At 35.4% G+C, this 23,248-nt stretch overlaps 1 protein-coding gene across 1 annotated transcript in view; it reads left to right on the top strand.

Moving 5' to 3' along the window:
• The window catches only part of eco (Establishment of cohesion), a 30,739-nt gene that overhangs the window by 5,535 nt on the left and 1,956 nt on the right, over positions 1–23,248 (top strand). Inside the window, exons 2-6 of the mRNA XM_081738319.1 lie at positions 4,754–5,828; positions 10,182–10,688; positions 11,396–11,618; positions 15,355–15,522; positions 20,216–20,439. Coding sequence (XP_081594445.1) covers positions 4,765–5,828; positions 10,182–10,688; positions 11,396–11,618; positions 15,355–15,522; positions 20,216–20,439 — 2,186 coding nt within the window. The 5' untranslated portion in view covers positions 4,754–4,764. The remainder of the gene's footprint in view (positions 1–4,753; positions 5,829–10,181; positions 10,689–11,395; positions 11,619–15,354; positions 15,523–20,215; positions 20,440–23,248) is intronic.

The raw sequence follows: 23,248 nt of genomic DNA, 5'->3' as shown, positions 1-23,248 counted from the left end.
TGTGTGACTTGTGACAAATCACGTCGCTAGCAAGTTGCTCTTTGGATAATCCCGTAATACTTACGCGTAATTACAAATATCTCAATATGTTAAAAAGGAAGGAAGAAGAAGATTATATTTCAACTCCGAGTAACCGTTGGCAAACGGTTATTGGAAAACTGCTAAGGAAAACTATAAAAGTAAACAAAAAATATATATGTGTAGAAGTTCTCTTTAAATATAGTCAGACATTCGACCAATCAGAGAGAAGGATTTGTTTACATTTCCAGTTTTTGGCCAATCACAAATAAGGACTTGTTTACATCTTTCAGATGTGTTTACCGTATCCTAGCAACTATTCTTCATTTGTATAGTTGATCCTTATATTTGCGTTTACATGTTCTTAGGTGCTGTGAGCAGGGTTGGGTGGTTTAAACCAGCTGTTAAGGTTTAGACAAAAAAAAAAAAAAACGAAAAATGCTTTAAATCGTGTGAACTTCATGGTGACGTCTCCACATATGAAACCATCTGCATTACGTTTATGTACTTTTAACCTTTTAATCAAGAGGTCGCGTGCTCAATTCTCGGTCGAACCACAACCCATCTTTCAAGTGTAAACAAAGTAGCGATTCGAGGTGTCCCTTTAAGCGAAAGTCTTCTCCGTAATAACCTTGGTATTTCATAAGGATGTTAAGCCTAAACATACGAAACGAAACCAAAATATATATTTCTACTTCTCTGAATGCCTGTTTTATAAATTAGCCAAGGTTGCTTAAATATACTGATAGAAATTGGCAAAATTTATCAACTGCCTACGCATCTTCCAACATCAGCTTGGATTTGACTTTGTTTTAATTTTATTGAATGATATCTACATACCAAATTTATAATTTAATACCTCAGTTTTAGCGTAGTGATTATGATACGTTGACCTTAAAATTTTATATACAAATACATTTAAAGTAATAACAGGATTTTCCCAATGGCTAAGGCGGGAGTTTCCCGATTTATATATAATTGTGTAATGTTTTTACTTGTGTAACTGTTTATCTTTTTGTCCTTCTGAAATGATTCTTGACAATTATATTAACAACTAGGCCTATGTAAAGATAAGTACAACGTCTTTTTATCGGGAGTCTTTCGTGAGTGAGTCGGCAATCGCATTTGTGACCAATTAGTCCCGGTTTCGTGTCGAAATGGACAATTTTTCTTGGCTGAAGCCGAGAAGCAATTTGGATTCCGCTTTAAGTTTATGTGACCCCTTCCAGCATAACCTTGTTGTTGCATAATAACACCAAGGCGAAACAAAGTAATTTCTGTCCATATCTAATATAAATACATAGAGTAAATTATTTAAACCAAAAAAACCTGGTTTATTGGTTTTTTCAATAAAAAACATGGTTTATATATTCTGCTTTTAGTACGCAAAATGCCCAAGTCCCCCGCTGCCCCCCCAAAAAAGTCATGATATTCTCCCCTAGAACAACTTGCTGGTTACACCAATGTGATAAAACTTGGTCTTTGTATAGCTGTTGATACTGTGTGCCTATCCTACTGTATAAATGAACTCCCGAAAATATTCTCTCTCAGCTTGGGAGAACAAGAAGTTACTTTGAACAGCATTGCAAATGTCGATACCGCAAGTGTTACGCTTTCAATTGGAACAGTGAGTGATTCCTTCCATGCTTTATATATATATATAATGTTGAATTCCTCTTGTTAAAAATTCAGAAACCTTCAGGACTGGGTAAACCGTGATGGTGGTTATATATTCTAGAGTCTAGGAAACCACACACCCAGATGAACAATGATAGGTGGTAACAGATTACGTATGTGATCAATGAATGAAAAATTTGTTTGAAATATTCGTACAATGTATATGAAAGTTAAAAATTAACTGAAAAATTCCAAAAATGTATAGAACCACCCAAAACGAAGCTCTTGATGTGCAGTCTTTAAGAGTATCATATAAATATATTTCTCTCATGTTTTACGTTATTTTGTTTCAAGAAGAGGGTGTGTGATATTTTGAAGTAAAAATACTACATACAATTTTGCTAATTATTTGTATATCATTTTCTTAATAAAAGTACTTATTTTTGTATATAAGAGGTTAAAAAATTGGTTAATCCTTTGAAATTCATGGTTTATTTTAGAGGTTTTGTGATATCTACATCAATCACTAGTTAAACTGAGTTTTTGTGTTGTAGAGAAATGAAACAAAGTTTGCTTTATAAATTTAAAGCAGAATTTTGAAAAAAGTCCAAAATTTCCCAAGTTAAAAGCGAAGCAGACAATGTCTTTCCAAAAAAGCTTTTTTTTTTCTTTCTTTTTTTCTTTTTTTTTTCTTTTTTTTTTTTCTTCAAGCTCTTGCATCTCTAGTCTAAAGGGTATAGAAGTAATTTTTGGTCTAAACAGATTGTCATAAAACAGTGTAGATTCCTTTCTTATTAACAGAAAGACATTGTTACAGTCATCCTTATCTGATCCAAAATCTTGAATTAACCCCTGTGAAAAAGAATTGAGTTGGGTTTGCTACTGCATTAAATTTGGAATTTCGTTAATGTGAGTATAAGTGTAGCGTGTTTTAGGGATGACTCGATACCGATACTGAGAGGCCGATACTTTTAGACACATTTCTTATATATTCGGAATTTTCAGAATAATGAAATGATAAACATTGTAATAGGGTATATTAGATGTAAGGCCAAAATTTGACATACAAAGACGAAAGGCAGAATTTCGTGTTAGGTTCCACACAAAAATATATTTCCTCTAAATTTAATCCAACTCACATAAAATGAACTAAAGAGCAGCAAATACGTATAAAGTGTAAACTTAATTCTAAGACTCAGTGATTGATATAGAGTGTTAATGTACTTTGACAATTACATTGCATTTACTATACATACAGTGGCGGCGAAGTGGGAGAGCAAGACATGATCTGAATATTTGTATATCAATGTTAGTTTTTCTGATTGTTTCAAACACGGTTTGACGAAAGGTTGTATAATTAATAGGATACTTTTTTTTTCAGTTAAAATACTGTATATCGTATATCATATTTTATTAAGTAAATTGACAAGAGCAACGCAAGTAGGTACTAGCCCTTTGTACTTTTAAACAACGAAGCTCTAAGAAGAGATTTGATTCCTTGTCATGAACATCTTAAAATTCTATGTGGAAATCTGTGTGATTTGGCCAGTGGCCACCGGTTACTATTTGGTACCAAAATGTCCACCATCCTCTTAGGTATTGATCAACACCAACATCATCTCTCTATGAAATACCGTTTTCAAAATATTGGCCAAAAAAGTTCCGATTTCGGGAGAGTTAAAAAAGCATATCTCGGGAACCGTAAGTCATAGAGAGATGATATTGGTATTGATCAATATCTAAGAGGATGGTGAACATTTTATTAACAAGTAGTAATCTGTGACTACTAGCTATATCTGCATTTTCAATATATACGGTGATAAAAAGTGACAGCCCATATAGCTAATTCAACAGATTCCCACAATCATAGATAATGTTATTCTACAACAGAAAATATGAACCTCAAGAATTTTCAGTGTCGCCAGAGTAACATTTCCCCAAAAATCTAAGTTAATGCAGCGACTAGAGGAACAAAATAGTTTTAACATACAGTTATTAAAATTAATAATAATGTTATTTAAAAAGTAATTCACAGGATACCAAAATAACAGATACGTAATCACATGCAGTTAAGTTCGTTCCTCTAGTCTCCGTCTTAACCTAGATCGTGGAGAAAATGCTATGCTGACAACACTAATTTCTATGGATGCCAACACTAAAAATTCCTTCAGGTTCATATGTTCTGTTGTAGAGTAACATTATCTATAATTGTGGTAAGTTGCATTTCATTATCCCCTTTCACTTATGACAAACAAGCAAAAGAAAAATGGTAAATTTTGTATTTTTAGTACCGTGTGTCAGATTCTTAAGTGCAATTCAATAAAATTCAAAAAGAGCTCCTCCGTGGCTAAGCGGTTAACGTACGCGCCTTTGGCGTGGGAGACCCGGGTTCGATTCCCGGCGGGAACTCATGTGGTTCGGATTCCACGTTAATCAGTAGGTCCACGTCTCATATAGCCTCGCTGCTGAACGGGACGTTAAACTCAAAATCAACTCAACTCAAAATTCAAAAAGTGAAACTGAGCTGGAAACGTACCCACTTTTGTCCGTTTATCATACCGGTACGTTAACAACTACACTACCTAGTCTATACTCTCACTAGCCACACATTTTCGTTCCTGTCGGTGCTTAGTCATTCAGTTCACGTGGACTGTTTAGCAACAACTCTTGTGCTTGGAAAATCCAGTGGCTGTATTAATGAACACCTACGACAGGGCCCAATCTCACTTTTTCATTCTTAGAATTTCCTGAATTACACATGTGGTGGATATGCGAGAAAAGTATATTGCGTCCTTCATTTTCCTTATAGTACTTTGATTTTGAGGAATCATAGTTAAATAATTTTAAATACTATAACTATTTAAAATTACGATGTATTAAATTCAGCTACCAGTTATTATTCATAGCTCGCACATGCGCACTAACGATATAGTTTTGAACAACCATATGCGTAAAATTACGTTATATTTAGAACAACTTGTTTAAAAGTTTAAATCAAGTTCTGAATTTTTGACTTTGCAAGATGAGTACCAGTCTATCGAAGCTTGAGTTTTTTTTCCCCTTCTATTTGACAGTTTTTCTTGATAATATTAGTAATTGTTGGATTTCTTTCTTTCAGCATCTCTCAAAATGGCGGATGTTGCAGAAATTTTAAGGTCCTTCGTGGGCAGTGATGACATGGATGATTTGTCAATGGATAAGCTAGAAGGTGATCATCCCATCAATGGATTGACTCCTACATCTCGAAGGAGTGGCACAATGTCTCCACTTATATTATCATCATCTCCAGACCGTTACAGCTCGGCTCCTCCTTCGCCAGAGGCTGGAGACGAGATTGACTTCGTGGCCGAAACTCCAGTGAAAGACACGGACAAAAGTCAGGCTTTTCTAACGCCTTTCAAAATGTTGGATAAAGACAAGGAAGTTACACCAAGGCGATCACCTAGACTTGCCAACTTTTATAGTAAATCGGCGGAAATTTCGTACAGATTTTCCAAAGTAGTCGCACTCAAATCCGCCCTGGAATTAGAGAAGTATGCAGCAGAGGATCCCGGAATTCCAGCGGAGAAATTCTACAGAAGTAGTGTTCGTGTTTTGTTTCCTGAAACTGGTCGTAAAGAGACCCCAGCTCAAAGAAAACTTTTTTCTGATACAACTGTCCCTAAAAGCAATCATTTGAACCAACAGAAAAAGAATCGCAACTCTTCTAGTTCGAATATAAAGCGCAAAAAACCAGTGAGTATATTTCCAGAGCTAAGCCATGGCCTTAAAAAGCCGAAAGTTCCGAAACGTTCTCATTCTGATACAAAGGATCCTCGTTCAATGTTTAAGAAAGCTATTCGCAAGAACATGTCCCAAATGTCCTCCAAAGGGTCGATTTATGATTCGTTTACTATCGAGAAACCACAGCACACATCACCATCAGCATTGAATAAGTCTCCGTGTAACAATCCTGTAATATTCGCCCAAAGCGAAAGGTACAAGGAAATGTCCCCATCTTCCGCGTCAAAGCTCAGTGATACACCATTTCTATTTTCTCAAAACATTGAGAACAACGACGCAAAGCTGACACCAAAGTCTCAGGAAGCTCCTAAGACTCCTCCGCCAGTAGACCCAAATAAGAAGTTCTTTAAGACTAACAGGACATTGGAAATAAACAACGTAGCAACTGTGACAGTGAATGGTAATATTAAGTAAGTATTATATTGTAAAAAAATGTTTATTTACTTACGTAATTATCAGCAATGATGTAGTAATAAGTATTAGTATCTTATGTGAAGTAAGTTATCAGTTAAAACTCACTTCTATTTCTGAACAGATTCATGTTTGTACTTATTTTAATTAATTCTTACGGTGTGACGAAGGGTTAAATTCTCAAACTTAAACTCCAAACATAAGCTTCGTAAGCCTAAGGCCACCCTTTGGTTCATTATAGGATTCGATCTGAATGTTAGTTTTAGTTATCTTGAACTTAGTTATGCATTTAGATAGAACAAAAAGCCCTCAAATGACATACGAATAACTCTTAATAATTCAATAGCATCTAACCTAACTGTGCTTCCTCAACCTTCATTTGTTTTTTTCCACACAACCTTCAGATCAGTATTTGAAGTATAATTGTTTCTGCTTGCAATAGGAGACTACTAAGATTTCGAGATCTTTTGGCCACACTCTGGTTTATATATTTCTATAGGAAGAATTGTGTCTTGCCCTTGCTCTCCATATTCGGAATGAATTCGATTGGAATATTTATTTATCCCGTTTGCGTTTTCGTTTCTGATCTCGAATGATTCTTCCAGAAGTATATTCAGGTCTCTACCATCCTTACCTGGTACATCCCCTATTGTCTTATGCACTTGGAAAGCTTAGCACAGATTTTTTTGACACATACTTGGTAAGTATTGATGAGGTGTAAGTTTTTAATTTTATGTTTTTGATTACTCTCAGCTTTGACCCTGATACAGTTTTTGTTGGTGGTGAATTATTAACGTTGACAGACAGAGTACTGATGACTATAGATATACCACATTGACTTGACACCTAGTCTTCCGTTCCAAGCGCTGCTATCGACTGAAGGAATTCCACTCCCTTTCGCTAAGGCTCCCTCGCTTAGCAACAGCTGAACCCTTATTGACTCAACGCGTAGATGTGTCGAGAGTGAGCTTTTGTTCGTATTTTTGCCACGACTCAAGACATTTTGGCAGCACTATAGTAGTTTTTTACTAAACAGCGACATCTTGGCATTTGAAGGCGGCGCTCCAAATTCCCTTTAAATGCTGCTAGCAAATGAGAAGCCAGCGGTATTGCCACGTTTAAATTGTACTTTTATAGCCACGTCTATCCTCTGTCACCTGATCGCGCTGCAGTTTGTCTGCTTAGGCATAGCCACACTCCTTTACCATTTGGCAACGTCGCGCCAGAGCTTGCGTTTTATTCGTCTAGCTGAAATGCCAAGATGTTTGTCACAGGCTTTAGTTGTATAGTGGTTATGCCGAACACTCACTGTTTCTGTAGTATTAAACTTGAAAGGAGTACAGAACTTTCTTGTTTATGATGACGATGGACAGATATTTTATGTTTGAGTACTTTATGTGCTGAACTAATTTTATAAAGTTTTAAACTGCATGAACTGCTTCTTTTTTGAAATTACTTAATTATTTTATATCAGGATTTTTGCCGAGGTTGATAATTTAGAAGCTTGTGGACATGACGTTAAGCTACGTGCAGTAATAAAAGTATTTTGAGTTTGAGTTTTAAAGTTTTAAAATAAATTTTGTAATTTAGAAAGAAGTATGTTTGTGCCAGTTTTTCGTAATGATATTGTTATGGAATGTTATGGTACTTGGGTTCAGTTCTTGGTAACGCTACGATACATTATATTATTGAAAGTAATTTAACGTAATTTTATTTGCATAATCACTTGTATTTATTAAATCATATTACTTGACAAAAACAAAAAATAGCGTTATAAAAATTATTTACATTGTTCATGAATTGTTATCTTTGTTACAAAATGCAAATACTGCAACTTAGTAATATTACGTTAAAGAAAATTTACATAACAAGGTCATTATGTAACTGTTAAATAATCACTATTAAATCAGCATTTTATTTTGAGAATTGTATACGAAAATATTTGTAACACTGTAAAAATCTTTGTATTCATCTCTTCCAGAAATTTCTTAAATTAACAAAATTTAAATTATCCGGAAGATTGCTTTTTTGTCAGCAGAATATTCTTTCTCAACTGAGTTTTCTCAAAAGTTTCCACGTGCTGGCTGGAGCCATTGTTATCTTACAGTATCTCTAAAATCTGCAATTTCATGTTTTCGGTTACATAAAATTGTTTCCTTAAAAATAAAAAAGTTAGTAAAAGTTCGGGAGCCAAAAGAGCGCAAACAATAAAGAAAGACGCGACGAACTAGTAAACGCGATGAGTCGTAAATTATAAACAAACAAGCATGTCACTATTCGAGGTAATACTACGCACAAAGTAACAAAACAAAATAATTCACTTAAATCACAAAATAATCACAAAAATTTTGTAAACGATTATTGCTATCAAGTAATATACAATTACCAAGTTTCATTCTTCCAAAAACATTTTATAACATCCGAAGCAGAGAGAGAGAGAAAAAAAAAACTTCTTGGCAACATGGATCCAGAAGTACTCAAGGTATAACATTCTCTTTAACCAAATTTCCTTTCTTTTATTCCACACAATCTTACTAAACTCTATGTCAAATAAACTAATCTAAAATAAACGCTAAGCTTTTCTCTAAATTAAGCACCAGCTTCATTAATCACAACTTAAATTAGTTTTAGTTTTCATTACACGCAATTTTGCCTAACTTTTAGGGGCATGTTCATAAAAAAAATCAAATATTTCTCTAAGTTTGGTCTAGTCTTCTCTCTTAAGCTACAATCCCCACATTCACTTCAAACTAGAGTAGACCAGGCTAACATGGTGGAGATGCTGGGTAATTATGTAAGTAAAGCTGTTATAAGTGCATGAAACAAATTCACAGACATAATATTATAACAGAGTTTACATCATGATTTATTTTTTTAAATACAGTTGTTTATAACTGAACTTATTTTTGTATTTTGTTATTTTATATAATCTAAAAATGAAAATTAGCTTTAACTTGAAAATAAAATTTTAGATTGGTAATACCACAATATTCCTTACATTTGTGTGTGGATAGAACAACACTGAAAAGAATTTCCGCTCACATGGTCCCAAAGATTGTAGGGGTGAATATGAGTAATGCTTGGAGTAGAAAGCTTTTAGCTTTGTCCAAAAGTTTGTAGCTTCATTCAATATTAATAGTAAGATGTATCATAAAATGTCATATACTCTAATAACGAAATGTCATATCATATGCGTTGTTAATGTGTTTAACACGCATGATTTCCTCAACCTGCAGACCGTAACTAGGTAAGCGTGAATTTTTCAATAGTCTAACACCTTTAATAGAGAGTTGTTGTACCGTATCTGCTTTTCCATTTGATCATTTAAAGTACCGTACCTTGCTTGAAATTACAGTTAATAACTGTTGTGTAGTTGTTCTGATAGAATTGTAGTATCTTCCTATTCAATTCATACTGACCAAATTGTTTTCGTTAAGGGTGAAAGGTTTCAAATGAAGGTGTTCTACCTATTCAGTTTTAGTTCTTACAGAAACGATCCGGTATGGGTATTAATTACAAACGAGGGGCAGTCAAAACGTAAAGGGACTATGAGAAAAAGTACATTTATTCTAATGATAGGAAACTAAAACATACATTATTTTTCTACATAATCTCCCTGCACTTCAACACATTTTTCCCAACGTTTCACAGGTTATTTGATTCTGTCCAAAAAAAAAAAAAGTTTTTCGATTGCAAATCTTCTTCCCCTGAGCGCTTCCTTCAATAGTCCAAACATTAAAATCCCTTGGAGCCAGATTTGGACTGTATGGCAGATGTTCAGCAATTCGAGTTCCAACTCCTTTATTGTTTCGACCGTCCGTTTGGCAGAATGTTGCCGACAGTCCATGCATGGCCCGCCCGATCTTTCCTCGTCACATAAAGAAGTTCTTCCCTGTTTAAAATGCTCTATCCATTCGTAGATCTTGCTTCGCGATAAACAGCTGTCAACATATTGCGCTTGCATTCAGCGAATAATTTCTGCGGGTTTAACACCTTCCACAAACAACAAGCGAATCACTGATCTTTCCTCCGTGGTGCAGATCGACTATGGAGCTGCCATGTTTAAAGGTCTGCTACACTCCAACGACTAACGCGGGAATAAGAGTGACACGTTGCATAGGCGTGTTGCAGACGACACTAATTCAGCGCTGGGTACTAGCAGTGTTACCAGACCCTAGTGCGAGAAATTGCAAAAGTCCATTTACTTTTTAACTTTCCTCTTAATTAATCTTAAGCTTAGGTAAGTCTGTAAGGAATTTTACTAGGAATCTTAAAAATTTATGTTGTATCAAATCTTCTCTTAACATACTGTTGACAATAAAATTTGATATTTGTTTCTGTTTTTGAAATAGGTTACAAGTGAGTAATGGTAAAGTGATGCTTAAAAACAATCTTTTGAACAAAAAGAAATCGTCAGATAATGAATTTGAGATTTTAGAGGACAAAGATGACCAGGATAACATCCAGAATAGTGTGAAGAATATCCTTGATAAGTTAAGCGACCCAGCGGAGAACGAGGATAGTCCAGTAGAACAGAATCCTAAGGATATTCTCGAGAGGATAGATGTTGCAACGGAAGACCCAGTTGTGGACGTAGCTCATTGTATCGAAGGAGCAATCACGTCACTGAATAACGTATGTGAAAATACTGTGACTACTGAAGCACTGAGTGTTCAGGGTGATACTGTACAACCTACAGAAAATGTAGTGTCTGCGGAAGCAAAGGACTCTAATCCCGTAACAGAAAACACAGGTGGTGTTACCGTTCAGAATAAAGAAAATAAGACAGAGGAGAAAGAAATGAAATATTATTCTCTCTTTTATAAGAAGACAACTCCAACCAGGAAGTCTCTTGCTGAGTAAGTGGATATGCATTATATGTCGTCGTAATTTCACAGCCTGCAACAATTCTTTACTTCTTTCTGGTGGTGGCTTAACTAGTAGTGTGCTTTAATGACCTTGTTCAAATAATTACATAGAATTTTATAAAGAATGCATAACAGTGAAAAATAACATTTTATAGAGATAATAAATGTAGTAATACTGTGTCTAACTTTCCCACATCGACAGCTTGTTGCAGTTGATTCAACCAACCCAATATTAATTACTTTTAATTATATTTTTATCCATTCGTGGAAGTTTGTTAATATATGCACGTTTGTAATTTGTAATTGTCATATGTTTGTGAGTGCTTGCTGTATGCCTGAAACGCAACAATGCTTTGAAGTGAACACCGTAAAGGAAGTAAATTGTAATATATTTTGCACTTTCATTTAGTATAAGATTACCTTCGAGAATTATAAAGAATCAGTAAAACGTTAAGGACACCATTCATAACAAACGCCAATCTGTTGATAAACTTTCCGACGATAAACACGGAAACTACACTGCCTCGTGCTGGCTTACTATTGGCAAGGCACTCTTTCCTGCTTTCTTGCTCTTAAGTTTTAAGTCGTACTCGTCTGTGTCCATGTTGATTCCATCTTTGTGACAAAGAGATTTGATCTGTATTAATTATATATATTATACCAAAATCTTTTTTATTTTATTTATTTATTTTTTTAAGATTATCAAATGGGTCACCAACAACTTCGAGTTCTAAAAAGAAGCGTTTCAAATTGTATCGACCATCCAGCGGAATGGATCAGTTGCTAATTGATGCAGGACAAAAGGACTTTGGGGCCACTCAGTGCTCGACCTGTGGTCTTGTTTATAGTATTGGAGAGCCGGAAGATGAAAAGATGCATGACGACTTTCACGATGGATTTTTGTCGAAGCTTAAGTATTACGTAAGATAATTAATACTTAATTTTAGAAAACTTTTTTTTTTTTTCTATTTTAGAATTATTTTGTTAGAAGATTGAGTTGATACGACAACAGGTTAGCGACAAACCTGGAAAACCGGAAAATGCCAGGGAATTTCAATTTGTGAATTTGTGGTTTTAAAAATATTTAAAATGAAAATTTTAAGACTATTTCAGATGTTGACTACTTGTTTCTTAATTGACGCCTTTGGCGTGGGAAACCCATGTTCGATTCCCGGCGGGAGCTTATGTGGTTCGGATCCCACGTTAAGCAGTAGGTCCACGTCTCATATAGCCTCGGGTATTTTTCTGAGGCCTGTCTTATCAGGTAGATTACCGTACAGTGTGTATTCATTAATTTTCATTTTCATGTTTAGTAGAGGTCTATGCCTTCATAAAGTACGCACTTATTCTTTGTTCAAGGGTAATTAGGTAGTTTATTCTCTGTTGTATTCTCAAGCAATCAATACATATAAGTACTGTGCAGTATTTTCTGAGGAAACACTCGTGCTTATTCTTTTTTAACCCCATTCCCGATAACCCGGCATTTTCATAAACTCGGTTACCCTCCTCCACATTAGGCTGAGTTTTCGAGACTATACTGTATTTATTAATTGTTTTAAATTTGTAAGTACATATTTAATCATTGTTCATGAATAGTTACATATTTGTAATGTTTTATTAAGGATGGTGCATCTCATTTTTATGTTTATTCTCATTTTAAAATTATTCTAACGTGAAAAAAGCTGCAGCAGTTTGCGAACAATATTTATGGTACATGAGTTCAAATAAAAGTTTCATTTTCTCCTTAATCGTTCTTTGAGCCAAATTTTTGTATGTTTTTTCGACGCCAATACGAAATGTCCGAAGTTTGTAAGGCTCAAATCATGCGGGCGTGCAGCATGGATCCATATTCAGATGTGTGGCCATACACTGATGATGCTGACATGGCAGTGGCAAGTGTTAGACGAACGGATGGGAATCGTTTACTACTTCCTAGTCCTTAGAAAAGAATGCTGAATAAGCGTCGAACTTAGTTACATCTGGTACCTTAAAATTGTGATCTCGCCTGGAAGATGGTAATTACTACATATCTCGGTCAAGGTAATCTTTGTTCGGGAGCCTAGTATAGTATGTTAAAAGGAAAGGGGAAAAAAAAAAACAAAGAATAGTCTAAGTGTTGGGAGAATTGGGCATTTTAATACCCGTAATACAGAGGGGAAAAAGTTAAATGAAATCTTTCAGTTTTACGTCCTACGATTATGCCAGCTAGGTTAAAGGAGGCTGTGATGATAAGAAATGAATGCAGTGATGGAATGAATAAAGTGGGATGAAACGGGAAAACCTAGAGAAAAGCTACGAACACTTTGTTTGTTCACCACAAAGTTCATTTGGTGCGAGCTGGGATCGAATCAGGGACCCCACGCACCAGAGGTGAATGCTCTACCATTGAACCACTGTACTGCCTGTAATACAGAGGAAAAAAACTATCGATGTAAATCTTAAATATGGAGAGGCTAAGTTTTTTTTTTTTTTTTTTTTTTTTTTTTTTTTTTTTTTTTTTCAAACCGGCAAATGTACATGCAACGATGTAGTAGGTGCATGAAATGTGTGCAACCATATAAAAGAAATTCGGGTACGTCATGTAGATGCTGAATATTTATTTCATATTTCCAGAAAAACTATATATGAAAATACAACACTCGAACGCTTGAACGAATGAAGCGCGATATTAGAATTATGAATAATTGCAACACTTAAATTTTATCACCACTATAATGCCCTTTTACTAGTATTCTCACTCTTCTAATCGTTTAAATACACTGATATTTACTTCACAAGAGGGAGGGAGTATAATTTAGGGAATCACTGGCGTAGAGGGATCGGTGATTAGCCAAGACTACAATGAATTCTGCTACTTGCCATAATGATTCTACTAGCTCTCCAAGCGACTTGCAAGATGGTTGGCTGGACTACCATAATTGCCTTAACAACCCGACAGCGATCTCGTAGCAGGTGAACAACGCAGGAAACTATTCAGCTTCTCTCGCAATGGAAAATCCCTGAATCAATCTCAGGACCTGTGAACGTGTGTTACACAAAATCGTGTCAATGGATTTTCTCGAACTTTCCCGTTTTTGCTGTACTGTCTTATTCCATCAGCATTTACTTGGAATACTTATCCGTCTCCTTAAGTGTATCATGGTAATGCCTGATATTAAGAGGCCACGTCACGGCGAAATTAAAATACCGCTAATTTTACAGTAATTATGTGATATCTTCAAATAGATAAAACATAATTGAAATGTGGAACAAGAGCGCTCTAGACAATATTATTTTACATGAGATACCGTTCTCACGATCCACTTATCTGCTTTCGATTTCGAGTCATTTTGAAAATCGGCATTTATTTTCGCGTTTTTAAATGGCTGAAAACGGAAAGCCACTAGGTGACTTGTGATAACGGTACCTCACGCAAAATAATATTGTCTAGGGCAGCGTTTCCTAACCGGTGTGCCGCGAGGAAATCGAAACAAAATTGTTAATTCCATAGCAACCAAATTGTAAGACATAGGAAAAAAATGTATATTTTTGTATTTCACATTACTATGAATTTCTACCATGGAAAAAATTACTGTAGTTGTAATATATTATTCTACATCTATTACTGTGTAGCAGACAGTATTTCGGCTCGTATACATTTCCACGGTTAGCTGCTATGTTACATTTCAATTGAGAGTCATACTAATACCGACAAATGGAAGCACTTGTACGGTACGCGTCAAGTGAACGTTCGTAGAACAGTTATTCGCACGTGAATGACAGAACAACATTTTGTTCAACAGCTGTGTTTTGACTTCGACGCATCGCAAGCTGTGTGATTGCAATAATATGCACCGGTTTTGGTTAAAACAGCAAAGTTAAAAGTACAAGACATTTGTTTGTTCGTTCGTTATTAGTGATCTTCGTTCTTAGTGAAAGGTTGGATACAGTTTTCGAAAAAGAAAGCGTATTTTGTTTGTTTTCGCAATTGTTTTCTATTTTAAAATTAGAATAAAAAATTAGTATAATGAATTAGCATAGGAGAAAATCAGTGATCAAGCTTTCGTCTCTGTGAGAAGGAGATCAGTAATCACAGAAAAAAATTACCATGGTACTTTAAATTTGCAAATAGTAATAATAATAATAATAATAATATGAGTATGCCGCGAGAATTCAAGTTACACCCGTAGTGTGCCGCAAGTTGAAAAAGGTTGGGAAACGCTGGTCTAGGGCGCTCTTGTTCCACATTTCAATTATCTTTTATCTATTTGAAGATATCACATAATTACTGTAAAATTAGCGGTATGTTAATTTCGCCGGGATGAGATCTCTTAAGTGTAAAGAAGATCGACCAGGAGAAAGTTGTGTAAAGCTAACTAACTCTATGGCCTATGAAACCCGGAGGTTCAATGCCGCGTTCACAAAAGCTCTCCACTGACTTCTATCCTAAGCTGTGTAAAACAGAAAGCAATATTGTAATATACAATAAGTCCCTTCATACAATGCGCAGGTGAGAAAAAAAAATAATGAGAAATTAAAGAGCTTGCGTATCTCTGTTCAAGTAGTCACGCATCTGAGTTCTCTGTGGTAATAATATTTATTCACACAGCCTTATAATATTGGATAGCTTGTAGTATAAATGTTTCCTTAATTGTGTTCATCGTTTTTTTCTTAAAAGGGTTACAAGCAGGAGCGCGTGGTGGGAGATTTCCTCGATGGTTATGTAGTGTTGGTGAACTCTGGAGATCCCAAGAGTTGGTGGAAGAAAGTAATGGAAGTACTGGAAATAGTGGATCGAGATTTGGGATTTGTTGAAGTTGGAATACGAAACTTAAGTGCTAGCAAGGTAAGATTGTCATATTATACTTCGTGTGCTCATAACGTTTCAACAGTCTCTCAGAGAAGGGCCATCCTACTAGTAAACTCGGTGAAGCACTGTTCATTCTAATCTCCGATTTGGACTCCAGTTCCCTCTCGGCTCTTCACAGACAATAATGCAATCCCAGTTGTTGATAGTTCATAAGTTTTTTTTTTTTTTTTTTTTTTTTTTTTCTCGCATAAAACAAACGTAAACGTACGAGGGGTGTCCAATAAATTATCTACCTAGACAGGAAGAAGTGCTCACCTGGTCATCACTGTTTTTCGATGTAGTCCCCATGGAGGCCTATGCACTGTAGCCTCTTTGTGGGCAGCAAAGAAATCCCAGAGTAAAAAAAGTCTTTGTCATGGCCTGCTAATCATTGAGAAAACAGCTTGTTGGACCTCGTTATCCGACGAAAAACTTTGTCCCCGCAGGTGTTTCTTTAGGTCTCGGAAAAGGAAATAGTCACTAGGATCCATGTCCGAACTGTAGAGAGGATGATTCAACACTTTGAAACCACAGTCAGCAATGGCAGCCTGAATCTTCCGGGCCATCACACAAACATTCGCTACGCGGCGTAACACAAACACTGCCTTCGGCCACTGCATTGCTCCGACTGACCTCGAATTGCGCAGCAGGGTTCCCCACAGGGGCCTTAGTGTGCGTGTCAGGCGTCACTTCCTGTCTAGGTAGATAACTTATTGGACGCTCCTCGTAAAACGATAGGGGAGGGGGGTAGAAAGTAAGAGTGTGTGAAACGTTTCTTTGCCTTGGTGATATACGCTTGTGATCAGAGGCTTAACATTTTTATTCTCATGTAAGTTCCAGACTTTTCTTCCTACCGAACTGGGAAATTCTACACATTGTGCAGGCTTTCGAATAATGTACGTGTAATTGTCTTCGAAGAAATTGAAGTAACGTTACTTACAAATTACTGGTCTTTTGATCTGTTTAATAATATTTTGCGTCAATCCAGAGTTCTAGGGTTCAGACGCAAGGTAAGCAGATTCATGCTAGACAGATGCCTTGGAAGTTTTCTCTGATTTGAAGCAACTATTTGTTATCACACGGGTTATATGTCTATATAATTATGTTTTGCTCTTGTACAGTCTGTGACAAATTAAAATAACATAAATAATATACACTTCGTATATTTTTATCGATGATTATAAACGTTATCCCTTGAGACTTGCTCATCTTAGAATCCAGTAAACTTGACGCGATATGGTGTTCGAAAATTAGATATGAAGACATTAACTAATTCAGTTTACTTCTTGAAACAACTGGATTTGTGATAGCTAATCTTTCCTGGTTGTTTGCTCCCCTCAGTAACAAGGCTGTACCCAGAGAAAAAGGGAATATTTGTATTTAAAAAAAAAAAAAAAAAAAAAAAACTATTATAGAGGCTTAATAATAAGTTAATGTCCAGTGTAAACTTGATAATCTCGGGCTAGGACTTTTCGATTCCAATATTCTGTTTTGTTTTGCTGTTGCTCTTTGACTACTGTATGTCTTTTCTGTATAGTTAAAGAGATCTCTTCTCGGTTTGTATATTTTCGAAAGTTGCTGTTCTAACTAGAATTTTCAACCATGTTAAACCTCTTTCCAATAAGTTTCATCCCACTTTATATATATATATATATATATATATATATATATATATAGGGTGAACCTGAAAGTTGTGCACAAACTCCGGGAGGTCATTCGTGACATCAAAAGAAGACAAAAAATCTTCTTGCACATTGTTGAATTCCGCGTCGTGTAAGAGTGACAGGGGTTCCAACTTGGAATCGAGAATCGAATCGTGACAATTGGAACGGAACATAAAGATGTGCATACTTCGGGAGGTGATTCGTAACATCAAAAGAAAACAAAAAGTCCTCTTACACATTGTCGAATTCCGCGTCGTGTACGAGTGACAGGGATATCAACTTGGAATCGTAACTCGAATCCTGACAATTGGAACGGAATAGAAAGATATGCACAGCGTACACGATGCCAAATTCGACAACATGCAAGAGGATTTTTTGGGGTCTCCTTTTGTTGTCACGAATGACCTCCTAGAGTTTGTGCACAACTTTCAGGTTCATTACATATATATATATATATATATATATATATATATATATATAGAGAGAGAGAGAGAGAGAGAGAGAGAGAGAGAGAGAGAGAGAGAGAGAGAGAGGCTGTCTCAAAAGTCCTCAGACATAGGGCAACTCGCTTATCATCAGTTACAACAAAATGTAAGAGGATAAACCGTCTCCAAATATGATGTTTTCAATCTGAAGTGAAGGATTTTTTTAAATCGGAGGAGCTGTTTGGTCTGTACACTGTTTATGCATCCAATGTTAAATGAAAGTGCAACGTTGCGATTTACCTGAACTCACAACATAAAATGAATGGGAGCATGTTTGAAATGAGGGCTGGCCATAGACACGTTAGCATACAAGACAGTAACTTAATTCACTTACTGGGTGCATAAACAGTGTACAGCTCAAACGGCTCATCAGATTTTAAAAATTCCTTCACTTTAGATTGAAAACATCATATTTGGAGACGGTTTCTCCTCTTACATTTTATTGTAACTCTGATAATAACAGTTATCTTATGTCAGGGGACTTTTGATACATCCTGTATATATATAGTGGAAACACCTAATACTGCAACTTATAAACTATGTGAATTAATAATATTCAACATCAGGGTGAAAAAAGACTTTTTTTTAAAAAAAATCATTTTTGCTGATTTTTTAAAATTTAAATCAAATCTATCTTTCTCGAATAATACATGTCGCGAACTGAAAAAAAATATAATATTAATGAGTATTAAATGTTAATTATGCCATTTAAGTGAAAATATTGTGATTGAATTTTGAATTAATCTCCAATCGTTCACCTATTTCAATCCCAAACATTGTTTCTAAACATCAAGGAAAAGGTACAGCAACGTTTATCAACATGGCTTTTTTTTTTTTTTTTTTTTCAAAAATTATTGATATTTGGCACACACACACACACACACACACACACACTCATATATATATATTAATCGGGCGGTCCAGAACTAGTTTGCGGTACGAATACATATAAAATACGTAAAATTCGCTTTCGGAGAAACGATCGGATTCCCCTAAATACGCCTCTTATCGGGAAAGAAACAGACGCCCATACACAAGGATTTTCATCTTAAATGTCGAATGGTGATTTCTTCTGTGGAGCAATGGTTAAGATAAATGCCTTGTATCAAGAGAGTTGCGAATTCGAACCCCGGTGCGTACTAAAGTGGATAGAAATCTACATTAAACTGTAGGTCCCTAGGCACTATAATTCAAATTCATACTTTGTCAGGAGGCACTAATAAGGTTCAAGGATGGTTCGAACACCGTTACTTCATATACACACACACACTTTAACTTACGTACTTTTTATGCAACTCAGGAGGGCGACGTAGATATGGCTGAATTCAACTATGATTCCTGGTCCCTACATTAGACATCTTCATCCGATGAAAAGCAGTGGCAAAGACAAACCACCGAGCTTCACCTTGCTGAGGTTCTTTGGACAGTACATCAATCTTAATTATGTCGAAAGGAGATAAAATTAATTGTTATAGAACCCTAAACTAACACAGCTGAACATAAAGCACGTGAAGGCCAAAGGCAAAGTAATTTATTTTCTTCAGTTATAAAATACATGAATTTCTCCTGAACTTATGCAAAATGTACAAAAAAAAACTAGTTTCAGGGAGGAGATAGGACCCCCTAAATCGCCCATATTATCTGGGATCAGACAGACAGACGCGAACATAAAAGGATTTTCGTCTTAAATGTCGAATAGTGATTTCCCCGGTGCAGTATTTAACGATTTACAAACTATGTTACGAAGAGAAGAAAGCAGGATTGTTTCATTACCGGTTCAAAACTTGCAGATTTAGATCAGATAATATTTTAGAAGCCTAGCATGTAAATTGAGCTAGACTTCAGTCCATTATAAGTTGACTGCTCTAAAATTTGATACTTTATAATTATACAATCTGGCTGATATTTCACTTCAAATTAAATTATTCCGAAATTCTATTTTAATCAACGATTTTTATTATAAAAATCAGGTGATTTAAATCAGACTGATTTAAATCAATTTACCCTGTTGAACATTAGGGCTGTATTAGGTAGTTGTTTGTAGTACACTAGTCGGATTTGTGTGTATTTGTGTGTATGCAGTAGATCAAACTGTGGTGCATAATGGGGATCCTCTTCGATTTTTCAAACAGGCGGTTAGTTGGGACTGCCAGTATTTTAATATTTGCTGGTCTCTGCTAAACATCTTTCCAAATGTTAACCTTTTTTGTTTCTGTATTTTCAAATATCAAATCTAGATCTAAAAACAGAAAAGTAACGTAGGGCCTATTATACACTTTTGGAAAGTTTAGATTTTCTCATATGGGACAAAGTTTTACAATATTATTATATGCTATTTTACATCCCAATAATATGTCTGTTTTGAAATGTGCATTATACACGACCTATAATAGTGAAACCATAATAACATATCACTAATATAAAAATTGTTGTTACTTTCAGTGTAACTACAGTCTAAATCGTTGGCCAACAGGTGATCAAAATGGTGGTTTATATTGCTATATAGTCGACAACTAACCCTATTCCTTTTTCTTTTTTGAGGTGTTTCTGTATATCATGGAGAAGCGAGTAGTTGGTTGCCTAGTAGCAGAGCCTATATCTAAAGCTTACCGTGTAATTGCTGATCAGAAGGGAGATTCAGAGTCTGGTCGGTTGTATTGTTGTTCAGGCACTCCAATTCCTGTTAAATGTGGTATTAGTCGAATATGGACTTTGGCAAGTCACCGGCGCAAGCAAATTGCGACACGACTTATGAACTGCTTAAGGTAAGTTTCTCATTCGGATAACTTACTTTATTCATTTTTAAAGGTATAATTTTGTGCAGTTGCGGATATAAGATGGAGAATTTCTATATTTTACAGATAGGTAGTTCTTACTTTAGATAAGATCATAGAATCACTATAGTACACTATATTATACCAGAACTTTCATGGCGATTACAAAGAAGTACTGTGGGTTTTAATACTGTAGTTCCCACGTGCTATAATGCCTAGCAGACATCTTTTGATGTAGCGTATCTTTAACACGTTGACTGTCATTGTGTATGGAATTTCATACACAAACAATATATTGCACTTTTATCGCGTTTGTTTTATAGATGTGTATGCAATTAAAAACGTGGCATAGCAGTCAAAATTCAATGTCCACGCCGCGTATGCAGGTCCGTATTTATATATTGTCCGCCCCTGTGCACTAAATAATTCTCCCCTCACCCCCTCAAAAAAAAAAAAAAAAAAAAAAAAAAAGACCAATATTAGAATTTAATCCATATTTTTGGGGGTCGCTGAGATGAATAGTGACAGTTCTAATCCAATTCAACTTCAAGGTCATATTCCACTCTACAGTGAGGGTTGAGATTTTAAAAGTAATCGAAGACGACAGATATTAGTGTTGAATTCATAGTTTTCGAGGTCGCTGAGTTTAATTGTATCAATTTTCATGATGTTCAAGTTCATTCTCACCCCTTGGGGTGGGGTTGGTGAGAGAGGATGACTTTTTAAAAATAATGAGATAAGATAGTTAAATACTAACTACACTACCGTAACTAGAGCGAATTAAAGACGTTAACATATTTTCTCGCGCTTGCGCGGGTTGCTAGTTTTAAATATTACTTTGTTGTGAATCATAGAAAGAATTCCGAAATTTTTCCGCCCCCCTAAATTCTGCCGCCCTGTGCTCGAGCACAGAATAGCACTTAACCTAAATACGGATATGCGCGTATATGCAAAAGTAGACAGAAAGGAAATCATACATTTCTGCGCCTAAAACAAAGGTTGAAAAAAATTATTGGCGAACTGTTCCCAGCGGCGCACAAATAATAATGGTCAAAAGATATGGTGACAGTCAAAGTGTTAAATCCCAGGTGATGACTACTGTGTCCGACTGCTATATATTCAGATACAAAATATGAGAACTTTGTCCCTCAAATACAAATTCATGCTGAATAATTCCCTTGCTGTCGTAGCGACATTCCAGTATTTCTTCACTTTCGACTTCGGTAGACTACTTTTCCTTTTGGTAATTATTGATGCTTCCAGTTAGCAGTTCAGTGTTTAATTGTAGGATTGTAGCGAAAACATATGTTTCATCCTCTGCAACAATGGAATTTAATAAATATCACACTATTGCGAGCGGTGATTATATTCAATGAGAAAAAGCGGAAAGCAAAAAGAGCAACGGAACGAAAAATTAAAGAATCATATTATATTCACAAAGAAAGGCCCTCACTTAACCTGGATAGAGGAGAAATAAATATTATATGGAGTAATCTTTTCGCTACATACTTTCACCATTTGGAAAGCAAGAACAGAAAACAGTGAACAGGAGTGAACAATGTCAGTGAGTTTCCATTCCCGTGAGTTTAATGTTTGACAGAAGTTTGGTTTTTTACATATCCTAACTTTTTAACCATCCTTCATACTTTTTATCCTTTTTGAAGTCTACCACAGACTGATGAAGGAAGTAGCAGCTTCCGAAAGCGCTACCTGTTGCACATAGAAGAAAATTCTGCTACATATTTTTTTTGCGGTGAGTAATAGCCTTTCCGCTTTTTCTCATGGAATTTAATAACTTATTTATTTCTACGAGTAGTTTAAGGGATATGTTTCGTGTATTGAACACATTCATGTTTTTAATCGTCAGAGAATGTGGCACAGACCGAAAGCAACCTTCTTGACCACAGAAATTTGATTAAGTCTCTCCTGATTAACACTAATCGTAGAAGGTTCTCACCAGCCCGGAAAAGTCCAGGAATTTTAAGTACAGATGTATGTTTTTCAGAACCCATTTCTCTTTCAGCCTTACTGGGTCGTTTGGAAGGGATTATTTTATAAAATAAGTTTCTTTTGCAAAATTTCCCTATCTGCACACACTGTAGATTCGGATGGAGCGAAAAAATGAAATTTTCTAGTATCGAATTCTAATAGGGCTCAAAAGTTGCATATTCACGTGCTATTCAATGTAAAAATAACGAAAAAAATCACACTTTGAATCTTCAGATCGCGCAAACGGCCTAAAGTTTGAAAAAATGAAAAAAAAAAAAAAAAAAAAAAAACTTGACGCGTAAAAGATAAAATTTTCGAATTCTAATAGAGCTCAGAAGTTGCGTATTCGCGTGTTGATCAATGGAAACAATCTGTTCAATATGATTATTTTTTTTTTTTTGATTAATTTATTCACAACTTTTTAAACAGAAGAAATTGAAGAAAATATATCGTTCTTCAACTTATTTAATAGTGTTTTTTTTAATAAAAATGAAAAAAATGAACAAATCTCGTATGGGTAAATCCATGTCGAGTGGTCCAATGTTGCTCGACTTTTTTTTTTTTTTTTTTTTTTTTTTTTTTTTTTTTTTTTTACAAAATCTGATATTTGATGTGCAATTATCTTACCATGTCGTCAGTTCAAAGCAACCATTATTTTAATTTTAGTGACATTAGGTTTCGAGTGACAGCCATATTTGTTTTCGAAGATGCGCCATTTGGTGGTGTTGTAAGAGGTTATCGAATCTGAAGTATCTCAGCCTCTAGTTGTTCTATCGATGTGCAACGAAGACCAAAATGGTCAGCAAATTGT

The sequence above is a fragment of the Thermobia domestica genome, chromosome 2 (genome assembly GCF_964235325.1).
Source record: "Thermobia domestica chromosome 2, izTheDome1.hap1.1, whole genome shotgun sequence".
Classification (NCBI taxonomy): domain Eukaryota; kingdom Metazoa; phylum Arthropoda; class Insecta; order Zygentoma; family Lepismatidae; genus Thermobia; species Thermobia domestica.
This window is presented reverse-complemented; position numbering and strand designations above follow the sequence as displayed.